The sequence below is a fragment of the Halichoeres trimaculatus genome, unplaced genomic scaffold (genome assembly GCF_033239565.1).
Source record: "Halichoeres trimaculatus isolate MK-OKI-2021-1 unplaced genomic scaffold, fHalTri1.1 fHalTri1_scaffold_3, whole genome shotgun sequence".
Lineage (NCBI taxonomy): Eukaryota > Metazoa > Chordata > Actinopteri > Labriformes > Labridae > Halichoeres > Halichoeres trimaculatus.
The window spans coordinates 37,863,660-37,891,400 of NW_027437181.1; the positions used below are offsets into that span (position 1 = coordinate 37,863,660).

The window sequence follows — 27,741 nt, forward strand, 5'->3', positions numbered from 1 at the left end:
AACAAGCATGATATGTCCCCTTTAAGCTTGTCTCTGTCCTCACCAAGATGTTTTTAAATATCCAACATGTTGGTCTTGCTGTGTTTGCTTAACATCTCTAAAATTAAAACACACATTTTCTCAAAACTTATTTCCTTATTATTTATTTCTATGTGTTTATAAACCTGTTTGACATAGTGACAGCGTCTCCATCCTGGGGTGAATGACCTGGAGAACATGCATGGGGAACAAGGTTCAATCAAATGTCTGGGAGGGGCGGATGGCATCAGCGTTCAGTAGGAGAGTGGTCTGAGGATGAAAAGCTCTTCATGGAAACAAAGATGACAATGGAAGAGGAAGGGAAAGTTTCTATTTTTGAGCTGCAGTCACATGTGAGCCATCAGTATTAGAGTGAAGCTGTTTGAGTGAGTCTGTGTGAAACTGGAGGGTTTGAGCATCTAGCACTCAGGGCCTGGCTCTGTGGCTCTCTGTGGGCACTGTCTGTGGAAGCATGCTGTTGTTCAGGACTCTTACAGTTTCTCTATGAACAGGAGAAGTGGACATTTTCCTGGGAACTGACTTCTTTAATGAATGTGGGGCATTCAGGTAGTCTTTGGCTCCTGTTTAAAACTTTTTCTGTTCTACTGAAAACCAATTGTAAAACAAAATGAAAATGGAAAAAGTGCATACATTCTGATTTGTTTGAAGAGAGAATATGCTCCAAACTTGAGATAGTCAGTGATGTTTCTTAATCAGCAGTGTGTCGAAAAGAAATAAGATGAAAGTCCATCCATGTATTAACTCCACAGTTTTTCCTATTGAGGTAATGGAAAAGGGGGGGGGGGTTCACCCCTAGCCAACAATCACACACACTCTCAGACCTATGGACTTTTAAAGTGAACAATCAACCTGATGAGCCCGACCTTAGGCAGAGAAAGATGGAGTTTATAAATGGATGTATCATTTATTTATTGTTGTCTTTTGTCTATCCTGGCCTCTGTGTGAAACTGTCTTGTGCTGCTGTATTGGTCAGGACTCTTCCTTAAAAAAGATCCTCCAACTCAACAAGATTACTCCTGGTAAAATAAAGGTTAAATTGAAAAAAAAAAAAAAATGTAAACATGGAGGAGGAAGCATGATGGTCAGGGGCTGTTTGGCTGTTTCCAGGGTCTGGGACCTATACAGAGTGAGAGGCACCCTTAACCACCTGATTCAAATGAATGGCTTGTTATCAGGCTCGAGCAGAGCTTGATGACGAGCTGATCATTTGAATCAGGTGTGTTGGTTTCGGGTAACATCTAAAAGGGCAGGAGGGCCCAAGGACCGGAATTGAGAAACACTGAGCTAGGTCAACGTTTGTGTAGGAGCCAAAACAAAGAATTTATGTTCATTATGAATGTTCATAATTTGCAGGAATACATGTACAGTAAAAGTTAGTTCGAAACGTTTTATTTTCTTCATCTAGTTATGGAATTAAAAAAAAAAAAAAAACAACAGGAAGCATATGTGTTTTGGATGGAACGATCAGCGCCATTTTTAGAGTGGAGCGACAGTTTTTTAGGCCTCATAGTTATAAGTGTATTTTTTTAAATATTCTTTTTATATATCTTTTATCACTTTAAAGTGAAACTATTTGCGGAATCTGTCTCTTTGTAAGTCTGCATTCAGCAAATAAACAGTTAAAACTGACATGACCTGGGGCCTATAGCATGAAGCGCGGTCATCTTATCCTTGGTAACTCACATCTATCCAGGATTGAGTAACTGTAACAATGGCAATCAGGATAATCGATAGCACGACGCAAGTTATCAACACGGTAATTCAACCCAGGATTGACTCATCAAGAGCCGTGAACGTGCACGTAAAAGAGGCGGGCTCAGAGGCAGCTGACCAATCACAATCATGAGCAACTAAGAAAGCTCCGTACGTCACCGCTGAAGAGCAGCGGCTGATAATGCAGCAATACAAGGAGGAGAGAAGCAATAACTCGGTAAGGGGGAACACGGTAGCAGCGGCCAACCGCAGGCACAATGCATGGCAACGCATAGCGGACTGTGTAAATGTTACTCATCGGTGGCTCAGTATGATAGTGATCACACTTCTAAATCTCATAAAATAATAAATGCTAATGTGCAAATGACTTGCGTGCAGTCCAATTATCATGTCATTCTCCCAGATGTAATCCTTCTGGAGTCAGAAGAACATGGAGCAGATAAAAAACAAATACAAGAACATCATCACGTCTGATAAGTCTGTTTCAAGCAGTGGGGATTGCTCTAAGACTACAAGGGAAGCTCAGCTCCCCCTAAAATGTTACCAAAAAGTGGTGATATGTTCTGCTGTGTGTACATTTCATTGAGAAAATATGCGCTAGAATTCCTTCATCTTTTGTTCAGAATCAGCTCCTATCACAGGTAACTGGCTCCACCTCTTCTCATTCATCCTGGGAACGCTATGAATTCGTCCCTAAGTTGTGTGAGGGCAGCAGCCACTTGATGCACAACACGGGATGCCGTAAACTTGCTCAGCCGCTCCGCATCCTCGACAGAGTTCATGAAGCTGCCCATGGAAAAGAACTGCAGGGCGAAGCACAATGTCTGTGGGACAGTCAGTGCACCGCTCCTGTGGGTTGCTCGGGCAATGTACGGCTCTAATATTTCACAGAGGTAGAGTAGTCCAGGTCGTGAGAACCTATACCTCTCACACAGCGAATCGTCGCTTTGATCGAGTGGATCTTATCGATCTTTAACACCCTTTCTCTTCGTAAAGCTCTTCTTACAACTTGTGCGCCTCTGTGCACCGGGTTCGGGAGAAAAGGGCAGGCCATCGTTTCTGAGAAGCCGATTGGCCAGTGGGAGGGGCTTTTTATAGGATCAGATTCAACCTCCAAATTATCCTGCTCCAGAGCAGGATAGCCGTTCAGAGTAGGTCACTATGGTGATCTACTCTGATAATAAAGGAACCGGCTTCGTGCTATCAGTAATCAAGAGTTAACCCTGAAGTTATCTCGCTAAGACACTAATCCTGCTTCGTGATATAGGCCTCTGGTGTGAATTTATGTTTTGATTTTGTTTTGATTTTGTTGGTTGTTGGCTGTTGAGAGGTGGAATCTGGAGAACCTGAGGGTCAAGCTGGTAGCTTCACAACTATGAACCTAGAGTTTGGTTTGCACCAGTGTAAATAAACTAGTTCACAATCAGCTGTGCTTTAATCCATACATCCCTCAAGTTAATTCCCCAAAGATATGAATCCCTGTATGCTGTCATAGCATTCACAGACAGAAAAACCATTACCATATTGTGTGAACTGTCGGCAGGATGAGTCATGCTGAATGCACTGAGAGTGCTGACATCATTCCTTTAAAAAACTGAAAAATTGAAATGCCCCAAAACTTTTGATTGATAGTGTAAATATAAATATTTATGATACAAGCCTCAGGAAACAGGCACAACTCACACTAAGGCGAGACAAGCCCACTATTGCCAAAATTTTGAGTTCATGAGATGAATGTTGGTGCTGACAAAGATTTGATCTGGAATGCTGCTTGCTCCTGTCTGATCTAACATTTTTAACAGAGCCACGTGGATGTTCCCGGTGAGTCTGGACACATTTCTCGTTAATTTATAAACTCAGAAAACAGTGAACTGCTGATTCACTGGGATTTTCACGCACAACCATCTCTGGGGTTTACAGAGAATGGTCTGAAAAAGAGAAAATATCCAGTGAGCAGCAGTTCTGTGGGCCAAAATGCCTTGTTGATGCCAGAGGTCTGAGGAGAATGGACAGACTGGTTGGAGCTGATAGAAAGGCAACAGTAACTCAAATAACCACTCGTTACAACCAAGGTCTGCAGAAGAGCATCTCTGAACAAACAACACGTCCAACCTTGAGGCAGATGGTCTACAGCAGCAGAAGACCACACCGGGTGACCCTCCTGTCAGCTAAGAACAGGAAACTGAGGCTACAATTCACACAGCAACACCAAAACTGGACAATAGAAGATTGGAAAAACGTTGCCTGGTCTGATGAGTCAGGATTTCTGCTCCACATTCAGATGGTAGGGTCAGAATTTGGCGTCAACAACATGAAAGCATGGATCCATCCTGCCTTGTATCAACAGTTCAGGCTGCTGGTGGTGGTGGTGTGATGGTGTGGGGGATATTTTCTTGGCTCACTTTGTACCACCTGAGCATGGTCCACAGCCTACCCAGGGAAAACCTTTGGACCTCTTTTGCATGTAGCAGCTTTAACCATACAACACAACATGACACAGATAAAATGCAATGGGACGGAGACCAGAGGTTTTAAACACTCAAGAGTTTGTGTTTCTTTGATTCACTTTATTGCAATGGTCCACAGTGAGTGGAGTGGCTGTAGCAGGAAGCAGAGAAACAAGGAGAGGTCTGGGAATTCCTGCACACTCTGTCACTTGGTTCTGCTCTAGTGGCTGCTGCATCTGGCCAGACGATGAAGTGCTTTCACCACAAAATGAAGTCTTAATAAAACGGTGCAGCTAACAGCTGGTTATAGTAAAGGGAGACATCAGAAAGGGCCTCTTTGTGTTGGCAGTAAGCAACAAGATAAAGAGTCCCTTGAGAAAGACCAGTGGGAACGAGCCAAGGGGAGCTGCTGGAATGCCTCCTCCTGTGGGCTGATGTTTCAGTCATCCACAACAAAAACTCCCAGCTCCATCAGGTCTCAGTGCACTGTCACCTATAGAGCTTTTAGGTAGGATACAGATGGATCCAGTCTGAAGGTGTGTTTTCTACTTTGAAAAAGAAGAGCGTGAAATCAAGATCCCAGGGGTGTCAGAGATTTATCTCCCTGTTCCTACAAGTTCTTATCATTCCACATTAACCTCTTCAACCCCCACAAGGGGTTCAAGAAAATAAGAGCATAACCATCTACCAGCTGTAAGTAAAAGTCTAAAGGTTCAGCCCATCAGCTGTTGGCATTTTTAGGACTATGAGGAATGCTTTAGTGTCCTTGGGTTGACAAAGAAGATGTGTCAAAATGATGGAGAGAGTAGCTCTTCCTGGACTCAAAACTAGAAGGGAAAGTGGACTTAGAACACTCATTTGAAAAAAATAAAAATTAAAAAAAACTGCTGTTTGTTTCAGAGTTGGAAATTCTCAGTGCAGGGTAAGGATTATGAGACGCACAAAAAATGTATCCTCACATTTTATGGTATTTGTGCATATTTTATTCTGATCAAATGGTATGTCTGTTATCAAAACAGTTAAATGGAAGCCACAATGGCAGATCCATGCCCTTGGTAAGGACTTAAGAGTTCATTGTTATATGATTGTATTATGCTTCTCCCCTGGGACTATCTTCGATAGCGGACTCTCCCTAGACTGTTTTAAACATGGACGTAGTCTCGCCACCCGTCTGAAACAGAAAATGAAGCACATCGGCTATAGTAGTCATATTGGTAGTGGCAAGGGCTTCGCCTGCAGCCATAAGGCGCCGGCCGTCATGTGACCCTCAGCTGTGCCTCTTATTGGGGGAGCTCGCGATCTTAATATCATCTGAACAGCCGCGTTAGAAAAAAATTCACCCCCCATACAGTGTGTGCTGATAAAATGAGCGACTCAGACAGGAGACGTTTTCTGAACCAGGCTGTTAATAGGTTAATTTCTGCTTTGAAAACAGCTTTTTTTGTCTTGGTGTGTATGTGACTTCCACTACTTCCAGAGCCAGCCTCAAGCGAACACTCAAGAAACAGCAGATTTTAGCACTTCCACATTGTCTTATATTCTCAGACCGGAGGTTGCTGCTTGGGACTCTCGTGCTGCTTCCTCAGTCTACAGAGCAAAGCTGTGGTGAACAGAAGCACCGTTGCCTGCCTCATCCTTTCTCCTGTATACACAGGTTTGTAAGTTGTGCATAGATGTGCGTATGTATAAAACACAATGTTAACACTAAATGTGAGTTATCACCATGATGAGTAGCAGTTCAAGTGTATAAGTTAATGAATGAGAAGAGGCTACTCTAGGGCTGTCAGACATGAAGATGCATTGAGCATATTGATAACTGAAATAAGCTTAATGTAGACTGTTCATATGAAGATTTCTGTGATGTAGCTCAGTCGTGTTATCAGCACATCAAATGCAGGTAGAATGGCAGCCCAATAATTATTTGGGTTTTGGGAAAGAAGGAGCTTGATATTACCGTTGCTAATGGAAAGTCAATGCCATATGAAGGATGAATAAAAGTCACCTTTAACCTACCCGGTAGTGATGATCCCAACCTCTCTATCAAAGTACCCTTCCTGGTCAGCTGTGTGGACATGGCAAGACCAGTACTGGGCTTTAATGTGATCAAAGAGCTCCTTCTTGGACGGGATGTTGGCACTGAGGTTTTTGCTGTTATAACAAAGTTGCTGAGAGAAGCCATGCATATTGAAAGTGACCAAGCTGAGGCAATTGTGAACTTTGTACAGACCCAAGAACCCATCCAAGAACATGCTGTTGTACATGTTGGTTGGCAAGATGTAACCATTCACCCTGGTCAGGTGCTTCATGTAAAATGTAAGGGTCCTGCTGATTTCACCACATCTGTAGCCCTGTGTGAGGCTAACCATCCTGACCCTGAGCTTGAGCAACTGGATGTTGGTGATGGTTTGGTTAAAGTACACCATACCAAGCGACTTTATGTTGAAGTACCAGTTGATAACCACACGCAACACTACATCACGTGGACCAACATATTAGGTAAATATCAAGCCGCGTTTCCACCAAGCAGTGTCGGTTCAGTGCGGTTTGGGACGGTTTTGTTACAGTTAAGCATGATCCCGTTTGCGTTTCCACAGCAAAACTGTGCCCTCTCTTTGTAGGTGGCGTGTAAGCCGGAAGCCGCAGCTGTTAAACTATAGCATGACGCCGTAGCAGCTTACCCCGCTATTAAATCCAACAAAGAAGAAAAACGTGACACAGTAATCAAAGAGCACAGATGAAAGAGATGCCGCATTTCGTCCTCTCTGTGAGTGGCATGTAGCTCTTTGATACAAAGTGCAATCAAGATTTGTCTTAGAGAAGTCTGTGTAGCCGCTGTCGTTGCGGGCTTTTGTCTTCACTATTCCAAAATTGTTAACGGTGTTGTTAAGCCTGCTTTGAAGGAGCTGCTCTTGAACCTGAAAATGATTTTGCAGCTCTAATAAGAGCACAAACACACATGTTTACCTCCATTTCCAGGTCTGTGTTCTGTGTGCCGCCTTTGTCAGTGCTGTCCAATGAGAGCACTGATCGTCACACACGTGGATGTGTTTACAGAATATAGTCCACTTGCAAAAAGTACAATCTGAATACGAACCGCACCAAATGAAAAAAATAAAGTCTGCTTTTGGTCCGGACCAAACAAGTGGACCAAAGGACTTTTCTGGTGTGAATACAGCCTAAAACATCTGACCAAACCCCCAAAGCTGCTTCCCACCATAAGTCACAACGAGCTAGTGAAATCCCAACAAGATGGCCTTCCACAACTTTTTCCATAATTGTTTTTCTTTTTGTGTGGGTTTTGTTTTGTTTTTTTCAGGATTTTAGACGCCAAAAACATCCATCGTTACTATTTCCCCTCCGTCCGTCCTTTATGTTCATTTACATCAAAATCACATTTTACTACACAAGGTTTGGAATATTGAGCATAAAGAAGCTGATACTCTGCTGAAGAATCACCAGATGCGTCTGCAGTGTGTCTCTGTTCTGTTGTGGCAAAAGGATCAAACAGGTTTCATTTAAGTCAATGTGTCAACTCACACTGGATCAGTTCTGTTGCAGTCCATCTTCATGGCTGGTCTGTCTCCACAGACACACGTTGCATGAAAAAGTGAATGTTCGTCGTCAGATGTGCTGAATTACTCTGTCTACATCAACATGACTCTAAGGCTGATCCGTGAGTTTCTTGTTGAACAGATGCATGTAAATGTTTGATTTGAGTGTTTCAGTATAGAGGAGGGATCAGGTGGGAGAGGAAGAAGCACAATAATATTTTTAGACAGCCCACAGAGCCGTGCAGACTCAGTACAAAGCTCCTATTGTTCCTGCGTCTGAAGACTCGCCAGCCCACTGAGGGATGCCATTGTTTTATCATGTAATGCTACCAGTGATCTGCTCAATGATAGCACCCTGCAGCTAAAGTAGGAGTTTATCACAGAGCTATTAAGTCACCTCAGCTAAGTGCAGCTCTGTCCTTTGATAGAGAGCTAACAGAAAGCAAAACCAGCAGCGCGACAGAGCTGTGAGGGGAAACAAGGAGTCAGAGATGAAAGAATATCTTTACTGAGCCAGACAGCACTCAGCAGAGAAATCAATCAGCTGAATCTGTCCCTACACACCAGGAGGAAGAATACCTGAGTGATCCTCTTCACAGACAGAGGAAAGGGGGAGCTCGGTGTTTCAGCCCCCCCGGTCTAATCCTAAAGCAGTACATCTTAGAGCTTGTTAACACCTGATCCAGCTCTAACTCTTAAAAAAAAAGTTTGAAGCTCCCTCTAAAAGTACAGACAGTGTCTGCCTCCTGGACCCTGACAATCCCAAAGAAGAGGACCTTAAAAGGCTCCACCTATAATACTGATTTGAGAAACTGTGGTTAGGACCAGCAAGCTGGTTGCAGAGATGTGGAGGGGTAGCAGCTCTTAAAGATTGGATGGTTAACCATAAAGAGCTTTGTACCTTTGTTCATATAGTGAACCTCTCCTCCATCTCGGACTCTGCTCATACTCTGAAAAAAGGCTTCCTGGAATTTCCAGACTTCAGTTTTCAGGGGTACTTGAACACTAAAGAGGTAGAGATGCTTGCTGAGAAAAGCACAAGTTGGAATCAGAGTGAACATTTTTTTAATATTTCTAAGCTGCAGAAACATTTACTAGCAGAGGGGCAAAGGGGGAGATATTTCAAGATCTTTTATCAGGCCATGAAATAAGTTTAAGGGAAATTAAAAAATATGTATTTATTTATTTATTTATTTATTTTTTACCCAAAATCCTACCCACTGTTGACTACATTTCAGTAGTACTGTATTCTGAGAACCTGCTTTAGTAAAAATATGTGGGAAAGGATATTGTTAGAAATTGTGATTACAGTGGGATTTTCTGGGGTGGGGCAACTTTAAACCTACGTACCAGAAGTGGACTCCGATGAGTCTGTTGGAACATCTTAAAGTGATTCTCCGGGATGGAACAAGTTGGGTCCTATCACAAGGTTTAGGGCAGAAATTACCCCTACAGCAGTGACTTTGTGCAACAGAAGCCCAGGGTGCACGCACCAAACACCCCCTCCCTGCTCCTCTGCTGGTTTCCTCTGCACTCAGACGGGGCAAATGGACTCCCATTGAAAAAATCTGATAACAGTCTGCATTAATGTTTCACTTTGCTTGCAAAGTGAATGGCAGGTCGTCCTCGCTCTCATAATCACTCATCTTAACGTTGTTATTGCATAAATCGTCCTGGCAGACTACCTGCGTTTGTTTATATTTGGCACGCCGTGCGTGCACGGAGTGATGGACTAGGCGGTGAGCGCCTCGTAGCCAGCCGTGGCTCTGCAGTGGAGGTAGCGCCGTTTTATGACACGATGAGAACTAGAGCCTTATTTAACGGTGTTTTTGTGTGAAAGTAACATGCTGAAAATTCTCTAAATAAAGCGTGAATGCAGACAGATATCAGATTTTTTCGGTGGGAGTCCGTTTGTGTTTTTGGTCAAGTAAAATATGGTCCCGTCTGAGTGCAGAGGAAACCAGCAGAGGAGCAGGGAGGGGGTGTTTGGTGCGAGCGCTCTGGGCTTCTGCTGCACAAAAACACTGCTGTAGGGGTAATTTCTGCCCTAAACCTTGAGATAGGACCCAACTTGTTCCATCCCAGAGTATCACTTTAAGGAGGATCAGTGGAAACCGGATGAACCTGAGCTCAGTTTCAGCACAGTGATAAGGGCTGTGAATACTGATGCACATGTGACATCTTAATTTTTTTATTTTCAATAAGTATTTTCCTCAAAAAAATTTTCTCACTTTGTCATTATGAGGTGTTTTGTGGAAATTTGAGGAAAAAATCAGTTTATTCTATCTTACAATGAGGCTGTAACATAAACTGTGGCTCAATACGTCAACACTACTTCTTCCTCTCCAGGTCACTTCTGACACTGACATTAAAAAATGCAAAGAAATGTTCTCTTCCTTGGTTTCTTGCCTTCATGCTTCAGTCCCTGGTGTTGAAAAAAGAAACCAACGCTTAAGCAGACACACAAAACAAACGATGTTAAGTAGCATTTAACCCCAAAGTCTAAGTTTTATTTTCATTGTTCAAAGTTAAAAATTCACAGTATCATCTCCACAACAGTTACCTGCAAGAGATGATGAATTTTAAGAAAGCACCAAACATTTCTGCCTTAAAAATGAAAGATTATTTGATTCCAAATATTTTTGTACAACAGAGCGTATGAATTCAGACACACAAAAAAGAAACAGTCAGGCCACACCAAATAGATCACAACACTGTCCAAACTTTAAATACATTAAAAATACCAGAGGTCAATGTTTAAATAATCTCTACAAAAATATCTGTTGTACACGTAACATATTTACACTGACTGTAGCATCTACTGATTGTTTGGAGGTGTTATCTAAAACACATTATATCATTTATGACTTTGAGTGCTGCTGCACTCAGAGATGTTAGATTCAGATGTTTGACACATGGAGGTAAAACAGAAAATAAACCTTTTTGAACAGAAGAAGGGTTTCATTCAGAGAGGCATCAACATCCAAACCATTTACCGCTTCATACATACCTCATCACTAGCTTCCCTTACTCAGTTTGAGAACCATGTTTTAAAAATACATCAAGACATACACCGTGGGAAGGCTGTGGCTCAGTGGTAGAGTCGTCGTTTCTCAAATGGAAGGTTGAGGGTTTGATCCCAGCTCCTGCAGTCACATGCTGAAGGGTCCCAGCAAGACACTGAACCCCAAACTGCTCCCACTAGTGGCCAGTGGTGAGTGGATGGGCCTGATGGTGCCTAGCCTAGAACGCTCCATGTGAATGAGGCTAGAAGTGTGAAGCTTTAAGTGGTTAGACAGAATAGAACAGAGCTCTATAAGCACTGGTCCAATCACCATCAGGGGGAGACCTCTAAGACCTCAGCTCTCCTTTTCTTTATATATGTGGGGGTCTGAATGAATGAATGTTAAAAAAAAAATCTTCCTAACAAATTTGCCCAGAGGGAATCCCTACAGACAAAAGTACAGCTCTCTGTCAAGGGCACTGTAAGGAGTTTTTTTGATGCCATGTAGATTCTGGTGACCTCTGCACAAATTGCATAGTGTTTGTTGGGAATGTGGACCTCATTTGAAAAAAAATAAATTAAAAAAAAAAAAAAAAAAAAAAATATATATATATATATATATATATATATATATATATATATATATATATATATATATATATGTATATGTATATATATATATATATATATATATATATATATATATATATATATATATATATATATATATATATATATATATATATATATATATATATGTATTAATATATTTATATATATATTTATATATATATATATGCAATACATATTTATATTTATATATATATATATATATATATATATATATGTGGGATGTGAAGATTAAAATTTTCTGAGAATAAAAATAAATTGTAATCCCCTATCTAAACAGCAAAGAGCTCTTTAAAAAATGTAAATCAAAACCAGGAACACATTAAAATCTGAGATAGTTTATTCGAAGAGATTTTGTTTATTTATCCCTATATATATATGTGTGTATATATATATATATATATATTTATATATATATATATATATATATATATATATATATATATAAATATATATATATACTGTCTGTTTTTTTTTAAAAGAGGATCTCCCAGTAAACTTTCTCAGAGCTCTGAATGGAGACACTTCAGGGTGAAGGACAAATTTCCACAACTCTGTACATATAAATTCCGACCTGAACACAGACTGCTGACCTGATTATCTAATATCTGTATTATCTGATCCCTGATTATTTTCTTTCACTCTTCAAGTCATGAGGGGGCATCAGTTTAATTCTTCTGAGACATATTTTGGACATAAATGAATGAGGGAAACAGGCCAAACTGGAACCTGGGCCATCAGCTTGAGGTCGAACCTTACAATGTGAACCACTAGGCCATCTACACCCTGAGGAGGCATCAGATTAAGAGTGTGACTAGTTCGACATCATATAAAAATTCCTCACAGTGACCCGCAGATGCAGCTTTTTTCATCTCACTCTCTTTATTAGCCACTGATCTGCAGACAAAAGCAAATACTCTCTGAAGGAATGTGTTGCTGTTGTGGGTAGAGTTTGTGTTGGTGGGTTTTTTTTTAAAAAGAACAACCCTAAATGGATGAATTTGGCCGGACAGACTTGACGTACAGGTGTTCAGCAGATAAGGAAATCTGTCGGAGAAGTGCCTAGCATCTCGTAAAATTAATGTAGAAAAGGTTCCAGGTTTAACATGGTTAATTTCTACCTCCAACAGTGTCAGTCACAGTACCCTAAAAAACATTGTACTCATAAAATGAGAGATGAGATTTCATATTTGTCAGTGGGAAGACATTCTGAGCATGGCTACTGTAGCAGACTGACTGCAGGGCAGACTAGCCCACTGTGTAGTGGTCGAGTGCTTTCTGGTAATAAGTCATCAAACACATTTTGAGGATTTGAAATTTTATGATTGCACCATCTGAAGCTTCCTGTTTACTCATCAAAACAAACTCAGGAAGTGAGAGTTGTTAAAATATGCGTTTAAATGCAGTTTGAATGAAGCTCTCTGCAGTGGTCTGAGGTCTTACTTCATCCCACAGTCTGCTCACAGGAGCTGGTTCTACTTTCATTCCTCCAGCAGCTGTTTTAAAACTAAAGAGGGCTGAAAAAGAGAATGATTAAATCTGGATGAACAAAGAGAACTGAACCACGCACACAGCTGACCTGTGGACCGTTCCTGCAGACAGGGAGCTGGGTTATTGCATAGTCTTTGCCAACGACAGCAGAGAATTTGCAGGTACTCTCTACTCTTTTCCTTCACACGTTGTCAAACTTGTGTTTTAAATAGTCTTTCATAACCTTTGCAATAGGTAGATCCTCCAAGAACTTCAAGCTCTGAAGGCCAATGCAGTGGCGGATTTTTATTCGACACAAATCTTGAAGAGTCCGAGGTTGTCCTGAAGGAAAAACAGAGAAGAAGCAAATTACTGTGGGGCGACTCACACAACGATGGGCTGTTTTATCATGGTCAACTTACTGGGCATAAAGAGGTGTGTGCGCGCATGCGTTTGTGTGTGTGTGTGTTTGTGTGTGTAGAGCCAAGGGGCCAACCATGGACTGAAAAAAAAATCGATGTCATCCTACTCGGCTCAAAATGAGTTCCCCTCAAAAACTGCTCCTCTGGTGGTTAGGTGCAGTTTTGGTCAAAAAATCCATCTCCTCAGTCAATCCAGATGGGCTGTGGTCAAACTTTCACAAAATCAATACACCTCGTAGAAATGTTTCTCCCATCTCATTGTGGGGATTTGAAAATACTATTTGGCTGCTTTGTATTCAAAATCTCTTCTTTTCTGAAAAGTTTTGTTTTCATTAGTTACTAGAGGTTAAAAACAAGGCTTAACATAGCGTTTAACGATAATTGACAGCTGCCGTTCTTGTGTATTTTTTGGGGGGATTGTAAAAATAGCAGCGAGAGCGAGTCAGCACAAAATTTTCCACACAACCGCAAAACAGAAATCTAAAGTTTGGAACTTTTTTTGATTTTACAAGAAGGACAGATCACTTGACAAAAGCCACGCCATGTGTAAGCTTTGTAGAGCAGCATTGAAGTACACTGGCAGCACAACAAATCTTGACCAGCATGCAATGAGAAAACACAGAGACGAGTATGACGAACTTCTCAAGCCCCATAACAAGCAGCAGGAGCATGCTGCTAATGCAGCTACTACGCAGCAGATGACGGGTAACGTTATCTCTAACTTTTACGAACAACTCGGCCACAATTCAGCACAAGCTAAAGACATCACGGCATCAATAACCCGTTTTATTGCTAAGAGCCTATGTCTGTACAATATAGTGGAAGGGGAAGGATTTCAGGACTTGATTCACAGGTTGAAGCCCAGGTACAAGATTCCGTCTTGGCAGCATATCACTAACACATGCATGCCAGCGTTGTATGCTCAAGTGAAGAACCAAGTTGAAAAAGAATTAGCACACGCTGAGCAGGTTGCCGTTACAACCGATGCCTGGGTGTTCCACTGAGTCTTACATAACGATACCAGTCCACCACATCTCTCCAGATTAGAAATTAAATGTGCATGTCTTACAAACCAGGGCATTTAAAGGATCCCACACTGGGAAAAACATTGGTGCTCTGCTGAAACAGGCATGTGTTAACTGGAGCCTCCTTGATAAAGATCCAGCCCTGGTGACAGATAATGCCACAAATATAGTGTTAAGTGGAAGGTGGTGCTACTCTGTCCCTACACACCACAGCTGGGGTGGGGTGGGGTGTTGGGTGGGGGGTGGTGGACTGAGCCTGCAGCTGCCTACCTGTCAACAGGCCCTCGATTTGTCGCTAGTCGCTTTCCTCAAATTTTGTTGCTGAAAAGAAAGTCCAGAAAGAAACCTAAAAATAACGTCAAAATCGCTAAGTTGGCAACACTGGTTTTTTAGCACTGTGGGAGACATTGTTTCCACAAAACGCAGTCCGCTCAAACATGAGCACGTGGATCAATTGATTTTCCTTAAGAAAAATATGTCATCCAAAAAAGATGAGGAAAGTGATTATGATGAATAAAAAATATCTGGCATAAAGAAGTAACTACTTCCCATGTGGCAGATTTAAACTGCCACATGTGAATGTGAAAATGCAGGACAGTGCTTTGGTTCAGATTACATTTCAAAGTCAAAAAGCAGCAATTTGATTTCCTTTATACTAAGATATATTTTCTGTAATACTGTTTATAAAGCCCTTGTGATAAGTCAATCATATGAAGCACATATGTTAAGTCGATCTTAATTTAACAGTGACTGTTTAATCCAGTGTTGTGAACCATTTTTTCTAGGGCTGTGGCTTAAAGTTTTCAGTTTGTAACTCCTTTACTTTTAAATGTTTCACCTTTGTTACCTACCTCTAGTGTTCTCAACACTGTGCTCAGGCTGAAATGTTGCATTTTTGCTTTTGTAGCCTACTTCTGGAGCTCAAAGACAAGACCAAATAAGTAATTTAGTTATGGCATTTTGAGGATGGGATTGTTCACTTTTCCAGCCTCACCGCATTTAGTTGTACCAATTTGGCAAAGTGTTTTTACTTATCATCGCTTGGAAAAATGTTTTGTTTGGATGAAATTTGTCATTATTTAAGCTTTACGCTATTTATTTATTTATTTATTTATTTATTTATTTATTTATTATTAATCAGAGTGAAGGCCTATACTTATGGTCTTTAAGAAAAAAAAAAATATATATATATATATATATATATATATATATATATATATATATATATATATATATATATATATATATATATATATATATATATATATATATTTATTTATTTTTTTCTCATTTTTGTATTGATCCCATCAAAAAAAGAATGATCATTCAGCAAGTCTGTTTTGGTCCATTTGTGAAAATAAATACTTCTGACATGGGTTTCTTTTGTTGTTTTTCATTTTATCTTATATTTACCAGTGCCTTACAGCATCCTTGGGGATATATGTGGGCTTTCAAAATTTTGAAAATACTCGAAAAAGGTAACTTTTATAGAATTTGCTTCTTCTTTTTATAACATAAGATTTATGTACACATCAACAAGTGTTAGCTGTAGAGTTGTATGTAATCGAATCCTATCGTTCCTACACTGTATGGAATTCTGTTTTTAAAAATATCGTTTTTGATTTTAATCGTAACCTGTGTATCTAGATGTGTATCAAATCGTCTATATTAAAGAGATGTGCAACCCTAGTACTTGGTCAAAATTTCATCTAAATTTCAACATATTTTACAATCTTTCTGCGTTTTCATTATTTGCAATTTCATTGTGCTTGTTGCAATGACATATAAAGTTCTATTCTATCTTTCCAAACACAGTTCGCCCAACCTCTCAAATGTCTGTTATCAGTTTTATGCAAACAGCCTGGAAGAACCCCCACTTAGTTTCCAGGAAGTGATGTGTGTGAATGTTATCAGCCCAACGCAGGTAGAAACACTCATAGGAACAAAGAGGACTGAGACCATGATCACAGGAAAACCCCCGGGCAGCTAGAGGTGTCAGTGGGCCCCATGACGTTTGATAGAAGGCCTGAAACTTTCTGCCGACCTTCACTAAGCCGATCATGCAACATGAGGGAGATCTGCATAGTTTTTGTCTGACTGCACTGATGGGGAGAATAGACTGCTCTGCTAAACAACTGCTCTGCTTTAACGATCCACTCACTACACATGATCCTTAATGCAGTATTTCCTTCAGTTTCACTTCTCTCTGCACTGCTTATTACTTCCACTGATTTCAGCCACTGACCAGGAAGCGTAAGAACAGAGCTGAAGGTCCTGTTTCAGTGTGTGGCATGAGAAAAACCCACAGGGAGTAAGTATGACGTGTGCAGCTGGTGAAAAGAGCTGGGTGCCTGTCATTCTGTGTGGACCCAGCCTTTCATGACACCTGAGTTAATCCAGGAGCAGAGGTGTAATCAATAAGCCAGCAGATATGTGATCTGTCTGAAGGTCTGGACTCTCTGAAAGAGCTTGTCAGAAGCAGAGAACAGCTCTTTGATATCTTTGATATCAAAAGTGAGAGGGCTGGAGGAATGCAGCCATTGTTCCCTGTAAATCATAATGCTCCAGGTAATGTGTTCTCCTCTTCATCCTACCTGGGATTGTTCTGGGTCTGAACACTGCTCATTATGACCTCCTGTTGGCAGGCTGCCCTCTTTCTCTTTGAACATTACTCACATTTTTTCTGCTCTCAACTTACAACAAAACCTGCCTCACTTTTTGTCTTAAAGTTGGAATCTACCTCCACACTCCATCCTCAGCTGCAGTTTAATTTACATGGTTTAGCAGGTTTAGCTGTCCCAGAGTTAGCAGCATTAGCCAACAGCTAAGTAACACAAGGCCAGTGTTCATGCCAATGTGTGAGATGTTCACTTCAAAAAGGCAACCCTGTTGATTCAGAGTGGGGCTCCTACTGTCTTTATAAACTTGTGAAAAAGTAAGGAAATGTGGATCCAGGAGACAGAGACTAAACAGACTGCTGGGGAGGCTCAGTCCTGGACCCTGTGGAGGTGGAGACTGACTGGGCTGGAGAGTGGTGGACGAGTGGTGGACGGGCTGTCATCATCTATTTTTTTGTGGACCTTTTTGCACTTTCTTTACTCTTTCTTACTTTTGTTTTCTTAAATGCTGCGGTGACTCCTGAATTTCCCTTGGGGATAAATAAAGTATCTTCTATTCTATTCTATTCTTCTATATATATTTACACAACAATGATGGTAGGGTACATACTGTAATTTTTGGACAAAGCGGCAACTTTTTTCTCACACTTTGAACCCTGTGGCTTATACAACGGTGCAGCTAATATATAGATTTTTTTATGACCACCAGGGTGTACTGATTAAGCAAAAATGATCTCTGAAAGGGAGAGACAAACAGAGCGGCTGTGGTGAGGAGGAGAAACACAGAAGGAGGAGAGGTGGGCACGGAGCGCAGAGTCAGAGCACACAGTCACACCAAGGCTCACTGTACACAGCGCTGAGGAGTAGGGCTGAACAATTTAGTAAAATAATCTAATTGCGATTTTTTTAGACCAATATTGCGATTGCGATTTAGCATACGATTTTTTTGGGGGGACGTTAATCTTCTTCATTATTCACTTTACACAAGTTTTAAGTTATTCTATGGAATGACTGACACAACAAAAGATACTGTCAACATTCTTAAAATATTCTTAACAGCAGGGAACAACACAATCACAAATGGAACATTGCAATGACAAGGCTTCTTTAAGGCTCTTAATGGACATGTTTCACTGAGGGGAATGACAGCGGTTTTAAGGGTGAAATTGGGGCTGCGCGATATGGCCAAAATCCAATATCCCTATATTTGTTGGCTATATCTTGATACAGGATTTATATCTCAATATCCTGATTTCTCCTCTAAATCACTACATTAATGTTAAATCTACCCCTTTGATTCATAAAATGACATCAGTATAATGATTCAAGCAGACCTTTTCATTGGATTTTTAAAATTTGAATGCAAAGATGGAAAATTTCAATCAGGCAAAGTTTGGCAAACCTTTTACTTATAACAAAACTTTATGTAGTTACATATTTGTAGATCCAGTAAAATAATTCAGTCAGATTTATTCAACAGGCTTATTATATTATATTACATTATATTACATTATTAAATAAAAATTATCATTATTATTATTAAATAGTATTACATTTGTTCACAGACGTGACTGACGGAGCAGACAACGGAGGGCGCCACATTGGAGGAGCTTCGCCTGCTGTGAGCAGACAGGATCCAGGAGACAGAGACTGAACAGACTGCTGGGGAGGCTCAGTCCTGGACCCTGTGGAGGTGGAGACTGGCTGGGCTGGAGAGTGGTGGACGGGCTGTCATCATCTATTTTCTTGTGGACCTTTTTGCACTTTCTATACACTTTCTTACTTTTGTTTTCTTAAATGCTGCTGTGACTCCTGAAGTTCCCCTCAGGGATAAATAAAGTATTTTCTATTCTATTATTTTCTATTCTATATTATTATATTATATTATTTTACATTATATTATATTATATTATATTATATTATATTATATTATATTATATTATATTATATTATATTATATTATATTATATTATATTATACTATATTATATTACATTATATCATATAACACTTTGAAAATATCATGAACTAAAGTTGGAGATAATATTACTTTCATTTCCATAAAGCAGCTACCTGGATAATGTTGGTCATGCTGAAAGGACTGTAGTGATTTCAGTCTTTGAGCATGGGGTCTGGTTGAACTGTATTGCATTTGGGTTTGTCTTCTGATAATATCCCAGCTCGCAGTATTTTTGTATTCAGCTGTACAATAGCATCAAAATCATCTGCCATCATGTTTCAAGCAGTGCTTAGCTGAGTGCCGTGACTGATCAGCACTCAGAGGGGACAGAATGCGCAGAAAAGCAAAAGTGAAACTTAAAAACATGTAGCGTTTGTCTTTCGTTGTGGAAAGCTGGGAGAGAATCAGGGATCATACAGGCAACAAAGCAAACCCAAATAAGCAACTACACTCAAGAAAACAAGCCCCGGGAACCCACAACACTCAAGTGATGAAACGTGCAAGCGACTTTTCTTCTCCCCTCTCCAAATACAAACACACGCATGCGCAGGAGAATATTTCTGGGTGGGCGGGGGAGTGCAAGGCTCACTGTGAGAGGAGCACCGGCTGAGCAGCAGAGAGTGAAATGAGCAAATCACCGAAGAAAATTAACTTTTGATGTCTGAAAACATTTAGGTTGCTGTTTATACTCGATGATTGCGATATAGTCATTTTATACATCTCATGCGCAAAACCCCCGATACATCGAGTATACTTGATAAATATCCCCCAGCCCTAGGTGAAATGCAAAAGCTTTTTTTGCGTTTCGGCTGCACGGATATGGTGTTAGCTGACTTAAAACACTAACTTTTAACAGTAAGCCGGTGTTTTCAGTGGAAACGCTGACACCACACTTCACTTTGCGTGACCGACCACAACAGTCCAACAGTACTATCGTGACGATCGTGGTGGTCTACCATGTTGTACTTGCGCTGCTCATTCTGCTAAATCTGCTGACTGTCTTTCAACAAATTGTGCATCTGTTACTCCACCTCTGCTCTTAGAATTCACCAATACACCAGTTGATCGGCCCAACTCTAATTCAGAGGAGATCTACCAAAAGCTGCTTCTAGACAAAACAGTTACAGCACCAACTACAGGGCTGGCATGCTTACTGCAGTGTTTCCAGTCCCTCTGAGTTTCTGTGTAAACGCAGATTTTTTCATAGCATTTTAGCGTTTTCGTATGAAACGTTGTCATATGAACGGGGCCTGTGATTATCAGTGTTTACAGTTTTTTTTTTTTACTGGTCTAGAAGATAAAACAGGTGTTGGATCGTGTTCGTGTGAGTTGTGTGTTGGTGCAACTCACTGGTGACCTCCTGTAGAAAGTCCAGACAGGGCCGGCTGATCCCAGACATGCTAACAGACACAGCTACGGGTGTCTGGCCCTCATAGTTCCTGGTGTTGGTGTCAGCCCCGTACATGTAGAGCATCTGGGCGCATAACACATCATCCCTGAGGGCCGACAGATGGAGAGGGGTCTGACCGTCCTCAAGACGTCCCAGGTTTGTGTCCGCCCCCCTCTGCAGAAACATGCGGCAGTATGAGTGGTTGCCTTTGATGACAGCGTACCGTAGCAGGAAGCCATTTTGAATGTCAATGTTGGCGCTATGGTCCAGCAGGATCCGCACACAGCTGGAGCGCTCGCGGATGATTGCCAGCTGCAGTGGCGTGGTACCTTTGTCACTCAGCGGGTCCACCTCGGCCCTGAACTCGAGGAGGAGGCGTACAAAGGAGTCTCGGCCATAGTGAGCAGCCACATGCAGCGGCGTCCAGCCGTCGTTACTCTTTGCATTTATAATGTCACTGCGAAACTCAGATTCGAGCATCAGTCGAGCGATCCGTGCTCTGCCATGCATGGCGGCGTAATGAAGAGCTGTGAAACCTCCGATGAAGTCCTTGACTGTGGGGTCGGCTGTGATGAGAGGAGGGGGAGGACAGAGAGTGGAGTTAGAGAAAGGTCACACAGAGCAGGAGACGCTCCTACAGGCTGTGAGCTTCACAGCTTCACGTGATTAGCTTCATCCCTGCTTGAATTTCACCTGCCTCAAAGAACCTCCTGATTCAGTCCACCTCACGTTCTCTCAGTGTCCTCACAGAAAAGTTTAATCAACAATTTTACTTTTTTTTTTAAAGCAACTGTTGGCAAAAACTCAAGTCAAAGAGAGGTTTTTATATTCCGTATGCATAAAGTACTTTGAAAGTTGTCCCTGTTTCTTTTATGGGTTTTCTCTGAAATAGCTTAAGCGTTGGCATTTTTTCTCCTTTCAAAGCTTTCATTTATTTTCATTTCCATTGTTTTAGAGAAGAAATAAGAGAGGTAGATAATTATTTTACATTTTCAAAGATTGTTGTTCCTTTTTTTAGTCTCAAAGTAGATCTATTTCCCCTATTCACCTTTGTCATGTTTAGGGCTGAACGATTTTGGAAAATAATCTAATTGCGATTTTTTGGTCCAATATTGTGATCGCAATTTAGCATGCAATTTTATTTATTTATTTAATTTTATTATTTTTATTTATTTATTTATTTATTTATTTATTTATTTATTTATTTATTTATTTTATTTTATTGGTTGTTTTGCACTATTTACTGAAACAATTAATAAAATCATTCTATACCATTCTTTAGTATGAAGGCCAGGCCTACATGTTATGATGAACTGAAATAGACTGAAGCATGAATTGATACGAATAATACATTTTTATTTAACTATCACAATCACAGAAGAATACTGACTGATCGATTTAACTTCAAGCCGTGTAGACATGTAAGATTTTGGCCAGAAAAACAGCATTTTGACTTTTGCTGGTTTTAAGGAAGAAGGAGCACAAGTTACTATATCCCCTCCAAATTTGTTACAAAAAATGTTTTTTTAATTTTATATCTATAAATTGCAGACTCTGCGATTTGAAAATTGCACTTGGTTACATTGCAATGTCGGTTTAAATTTGATTAATTGTTCAGCCCTAGTCATGTTCTTCAGGTAGGGATGGGTACCCTTCACATTTGAAACAATATGGTACCGATGCCCGGTACCTGGCAATTGGTAGCGGTACTCAACAGTAACAATTTTCGATACTTTTTTGTGTTTATGTGAAAAAAAATATCGATTTGTTTAATAAGTACAAAATTTCCAATTTAACATATTTAACTTTCAATTTATAGCCTTGCAATGCTGTGTTCATGTCCAGCATGGACAATCTCCTACTCTTCCTCTCCCTCACAGTCACAAGGATGCCTTTAGGTACCTAAACATGGTACCTTTTGATTTTACGTGAATTGCTACTTGGTACTTTTTACAGAATTCGGACAGTACCTATAAAAGTACCTAATCCAGTACCCATCCCTACCTTTTGGTAAGTTTTTTTTATAGCTAACACTGAAAAAAACTGAATTGTTATCAAGTGCTTTTGTCTTATTTTCAGTAGAAAAAATCCACTTTGGACTTAATGAGTCACATTCACCTGTCTAGTCCAGAAAAATGTCTTTTTTCAAGTTATCAAAAGACAAAAATGAGCTCTGAATTGCTCGTAAAAAGTTAAAAAAGATCTGCCAATGGAACTAAAGAAAAGTAAATACAATTAAGACATTATTCTAGTTTTATGCAAATTTTCAAGAATGTTTTTCTTGTTCCATTGGCATTTTTTTATTCAGAAGTTAAAAAAAGCTTTTCAGTAAAGTTGCTTGGATTTGAAAGCTTTCTACAGAATAAGTCTCTTATTTCAGAGTAAAAGTTCATTTTTCCATTCAAGCTGTACGTGACAAAGGGTGTTCACCTGCTGGTTCCCTGTCATATTATATTTTTACGGGTAAACTGTGTTACTGATCAAAGTGTGACTTCCTCTTCTTCCTCAGTGGTGCTCTCCAAACAATGTAAGAACCCAAAGACTTATAGTTTGGAAAACACAAAAAAACTACAGACAGAAAATGTATGAATGTATTTATGATATGTATAATACATTTTTACAACCCTTACACAGAGCTGAAATGATCATATTTGAGTTTGAAGATTTGTTTTTAGGAGTGTCAAGATCACATTTCCTCTAAAAGTGTGTTTTATAACTGTTTCATTGGTTGACTGAGATGTCTACAGATGAAGATTTTGCTCAGTCTAACATAGTGGGAAAAACTTTCTTGTCCTGTAAAATAACACCCTCTAGTGTTAGTTCTAAAATCTCTCTAGCATCAAAGAATAAAAGCCAAGTGACTGACCTCCATGCTCCAGAAAGACTCGAACACATCTCTCTTTCCCTTTGGCAGCAGAGAAGTGGAGAAGTGTCCAGCCGTTAGCATCTCTGATCTTGGGTGAGTATCCCTGCTCCAGCATCCTTCGGACAGTGCAGACGTCCCCCGCTGCCACTGCCGCCTGAATCTGCAGCTCCTCATGAAGCTCAGGGTTCCTTCTGCAGTGATGGTTCAGCATCCTGCTCCAGAGCAGACAAGATGACTCAATGTTTTTACACCAAACATTAGCAAAAAACAATATAATTCCTCTTTGTTGTGAGCGGTGATGCCAGTGACCATTTAAGCACTTTTTTCTGTAATGACTAATCTAACATGTTACTATTTCCAAACCAGTTACCAAATTAAGTTAGTTAAAAAAATATTTTTTTCTTCTCTTAGGGAGTGACAGGAGCTGCGTATTCATCATGTTTTCAGCATGAAGACAACTCGTGTGTAATAGCAGCCATACACAAATGTAAACAACAGAGGGGGGAGAAGAGCGATGCTCGCTTTCTAGCTGGAAATACAGTCACTGTTTGAGTTTGTATCAGCTAAAGATGACAGTATTAAGGTTCGTTGTTCACCCTGGCAGTTTGCCTAAGATCTTTAACTGAAACATTTAGGAATGAGAGAGAGATTGGTGCACCGTGGCCATAAATGCTGGAGAAGCTGTTTGACTTTTAGCTTGGGGAAAGGTGAGTCCTGTCTTTCACTGTAACTCCCTCTATTCTCTGAGCTGAACCCTCTGTTTAGAATAAATCCATTGTGAAAGTGGGCAACATTCAACAAGGCACCTGGTGACAAGCAGGGGTGTGTCCAGACTTTTTAGACTTTGGTGCCCCGAGCAGGGTACTGAGGATTATGTGAGCCCGCTCTCTAGTAACATTCATTTTTGCTCATTGTCTTAGAAAAACATGATCAACAGACTGCTTTAACAAAAAATTAAACTGATAAAAAACAAACTAGACTAAAACGAAGCGTTTTAAAAAAACAATTTAAATCTGAAATTTATCTGAACAGTGCTGTAAAGTACTGTAAAAGTTTTCTTTAGTTGTATTTAAAAATTTAAAATTTATAAAAATAATATTTTTGGTTTAATTGTAAAGTCTGCGTGTTCCCTTAAAACAAAACATGAAGACTCATACCATAATTCATTCTAATCCCAATTGCACAATTTGGCCAAATCATGCAGCTGCAGGTGTTGTCTGCCGCTGCGGAACATAACTAATAAAGTGACTTTTAATCTAACTTAGTTACTTTTTTAAGGAGCAATCAGTAATCGGCTTACTTTTTCAAGGTAACTGGGGCAACACTGGCTATAAGACACAGTGTGTAGTACCTAAAGGAACAGTTTGCAGTATCGTAGGCCCTTGTACTTGCACAAACTTGCAAACGCATCTCACTTTCAACTCACAAAACAGATGAGCAGCTCACTTTTCAGGTAACCTCTAAAATGTAGTTAATTAAGTCACTGTACAATAGATGCCTCTTTTTCCTTGATTTCACCTTAGTGTGATTAAAGAGGAAGAAAAGGGTGGTGGAAATAAAACACACCTTTTGACAAGCTGCAGAGATGTGCTTCTCTTAGTCATATCGGAGCTGCACCTGTAAATATACAGTTGCACTACAGGAGGGCTGAGAGAGGGCACAGGCGACACTGTGCAGCCAGATTATCTACAACAAACAAAAAGCACAAAGTGAGCAAAACAAGGTGGGGAGCTATTAATGATGAGTTTTTTCAAAAGTCAGGACAGTTTGAATTGTCACAGATGTATAACCACTACCTCAGACAATCATATGACATGTTTGATTAACAAGACATTCAAATGAGTCCTGCTGATTAAACATGTTTCACATTTAAATGAATCATGAAGCGTGAGTTCAAAACCAGCTAACAGCATGTTTAAGTAAACTGTTAAGAAAAAATGAGGCGTAGACCAAGCAGACACCAAGAGTCAAACTAGAGAGGAATCTGCAAAGAGAGTCACACAGCTTCAATCTGAAAGATCAATCTTAGCTGCTGCTGGTCATCGCCGTTTATTGTAATTTAAAATGTTAGCATGGTAGCATAAAAGATACATGTAAGTACCATACATGTTTACAAAAAAAGAAGACAACATCCAGAGTTGTCTTTTAGCCTTTTGTGTGCTGTCTTGGCTGTGTGCTTAGGATCATTATCATGCTAGAAGCAAAACCTTTGGCCCAGTTCAAGGTCCTGAGTACTTTGGAACAGACTTTCATGGAGGATATTTTGTCATTTGCTTCATTCAGCTTTCCTTCAACCCTGCCCTGTCTTCCAGTCCCGGCTACTGAAGACCATCCTCACAGAATGATGCTCCCACCACCATGTTTCATCGTTGGAAGGAATTCTTTCGTTGGGATGGTAATGAGCTGTGCCTGATTTCCTCCAAACATGACGTTGCAGGACCAATACCTCTTCTTTTGTGCGAGGAGGAACAGGAGGAGTACTGCCAGAGCCCTGCAAAATGACCTCCAGCAGGCCACACATGTGCATGAGTCTGCTCAAAGGGTCAGAAAAAGACTCCATCAGGGTGGTATGAGGGCCAGACTTCTACAGGTGAGGGTTGTGCTTACAGTCCAGCACCATGCAAGATGTTTTGCATTTGCCAGAGAACACCAAGATTAGCAAATTCTCCACTGGCGCCCTGTGCTCTTCACAAATGAAAGCAGGTTCACACTGAGCACAAGTGACAGACGTGACAGAGTCTGGAGACGCCGTGGAGAACGTTCTGCTGCCTGCAACGTCCTCCAGTATGACCGGTTTGGCAGTGGGTCAGTAATGGTTTGAGGTGGCATTTCTTTGGGGGGCGCACAGCCCTCCATGTGCTCTCCAGAGGTAGCCTGACTGCTATTAGGTACCAAGATGAGATCCTCAGACCCCTTGTGAGACCATATGCTGGTGCGGTTGGCCCTGGGTTCCTCCTAATGCAAGACAATGCTAGAGTTCATGTGGCTGGAGTGTGTCAGCAGTTCCTGCAAGATGACGGCATTGATGCTATGGACTGGCTCGCCCGTTCACCAGACCTGAATCCAACTGAGCACATCTGGGACATCATGTCTCTCTCCATACACCAACGCCACGTTGCCCCACAAACTGTCCAGGAGTTGGCGGATGCTGTAGTCCAGGTCTGGGAGGAGATCCCTCAGGAGACCATTCGGCAAATCATCAGGAGCATGCCCAGGTGTTGTGGGGAGGTCATAAAGGCAGGTGGAGGCCACGCACACTACTGAGCCTCATTTTGACTTGTTTTGAGGACATTACATTAAAGTTGGATCAGCCTATAGTGTGTTTTTCACTTTAATTTTGAGTGTGACTCCAAATCAGGACCTCCACGGGTCAACAATTTGATTTCCGCTGATAATTTTAGTGTGATTTTGTCGTCAGCACAGTCAACTATGTAAAGTATCTAATAAGAATATTAAATTCATTCAGATCTAGGATGTGTTATTTTAGTGCAGTGTATATTGCTGCTCTTCTGTTATTTACTGAAGGATGACATCTGAACAAGTGAAGAATGAGTATTTATACATCTGTGTGCACACATATTTCAAGTCATCCCTGCAAAGATGACTGCATCAATAGGATAACCTCAGTGGATCTGGCCCTGCTCATGTTAAACATGATTATTAGTTGATCACAACCATAATGGCTGATGAAACACAATAGACAATAGAGAGAATGCATTTGTTGACATAATCAGATAACGTTGACGAAACCAACCTGTGCCTGTCGAGTCTCCAGATGGATCAGTATCGTTTCCTTGGTGCATACCATGTATTTAACAGCAGAATTCCTCAAAGAAACTCTTTAGCTCATGTCTATCCAGAATGGAAGCTAACTTGCTGCTTAGCCACAGAGCTAACAAACTCAACGATAGCGTCCTAGCTTGTTCTATGATGTCTTTTCTTTGTGATGTGAACACACAGAACCCAATGCACCGTACTCACCAATATGAAGGTAGTTCAACATTATTTATGACAAAAACCGCAGCAGTGAGAGTATAAAACAAAGACTTACAGACACTAAGCCGACGGTTAACTCAGCTGCAGACGGGGAGGGGGGGTTATGAATCAGAGCCTAATGTTTCTGCGCTCCTTCATTCAAATGCAGTTCCGCACATCGACGTAACCTCCTCAAAGTTGTCTACATGTCGGTTTAGGACATATTTAGCATTATTTATCAGTTCTTCAATTAGCTTTAACAACAAAGTCTCTCTGAGTTTGACCCCAGTAGCAAAAACAATGAAACTTCCACCCCCAATCCTTCAAAATAAAAGCGTGAATTCTTCAAAGATCGTGTCTTCTTTATCATGTTTGGCCGTAATTTGCGTCCCTGAAGATGCATACCGCCACCCTTTGTATTTGTTGAACTGAATGCTACGATTTATATAAGAACCCAAAGAACTTTTATGAGCTAAAATGGTAAAAAAAAAAACAAAAACAAACAAAAAAAAAAACATACACTAGAGATTTTACAGATTTAGGCATGAAATTGAAATAATGAAAGATTTAGCAAAGTCGTGTTTCAGTCATGAAATAACAAATGTGACCCATTATACTTTTTAAGAAAGATA

The 27,741-nt window shown here is 40.5% G+C and overlaps 1 protein-coding gene across 1 annotated transcript; it reads right to left on the reverse strand.

The window, feature by feature from the left end:
- Nucleotides 1-11,853: 11,853 nt before the first annotated feature.
- On the reverse strand, nt 11,854-27,425 carry asb7 (ankyrin repeat and SOCS box containing 7). Its single transcript, XM_074665619.1, has 5 exons — nt 27,186-27,425; nt 24,701-24,820; nt 23,135-23,346; nt 20,229-20,834; nt 11,854-13,196 (listed from the first exon to the last, which is right to left on the reverse strand). The coding sequence occupies exons 2-5, from the start codon at nt 24,736-24,738 to the stop codon at nt 13,057-13,059; spliced, it is 996 nt and encodes a 331-aa protein (XP_074521720.1). The 5' UTR covers nt 24,739-24,820; nt 27,186-27,425; the 3' UTR covers nt 11,854-13,056.
- Between the last annotated feature and the right edge of the window lie 316 nt (nt 27,426-27,741).

Coding starts and splice junctions, on each gene's coding strand:
- asb7 (XM_074665619.1), bottom strand. CDS start 24,738: ATGACTAAGAGAAGCACATCTCTGCAGCTTGTCAAAAG. Junction 23,347..24,700: donor TCTCTGCAGCTTGTCAAAAG/GTGTGTTTTATT, acceptor GCTCTGGAGCAG/GATGCTGAACCATCACTGCA. Junction 20,835..23,134: donor AGTCTTTCTGGAGCATGGAG/GTCAGTCACTTG, acceptor CTCTCATCACAG/CCGACCCCACAGTCAAGGAC.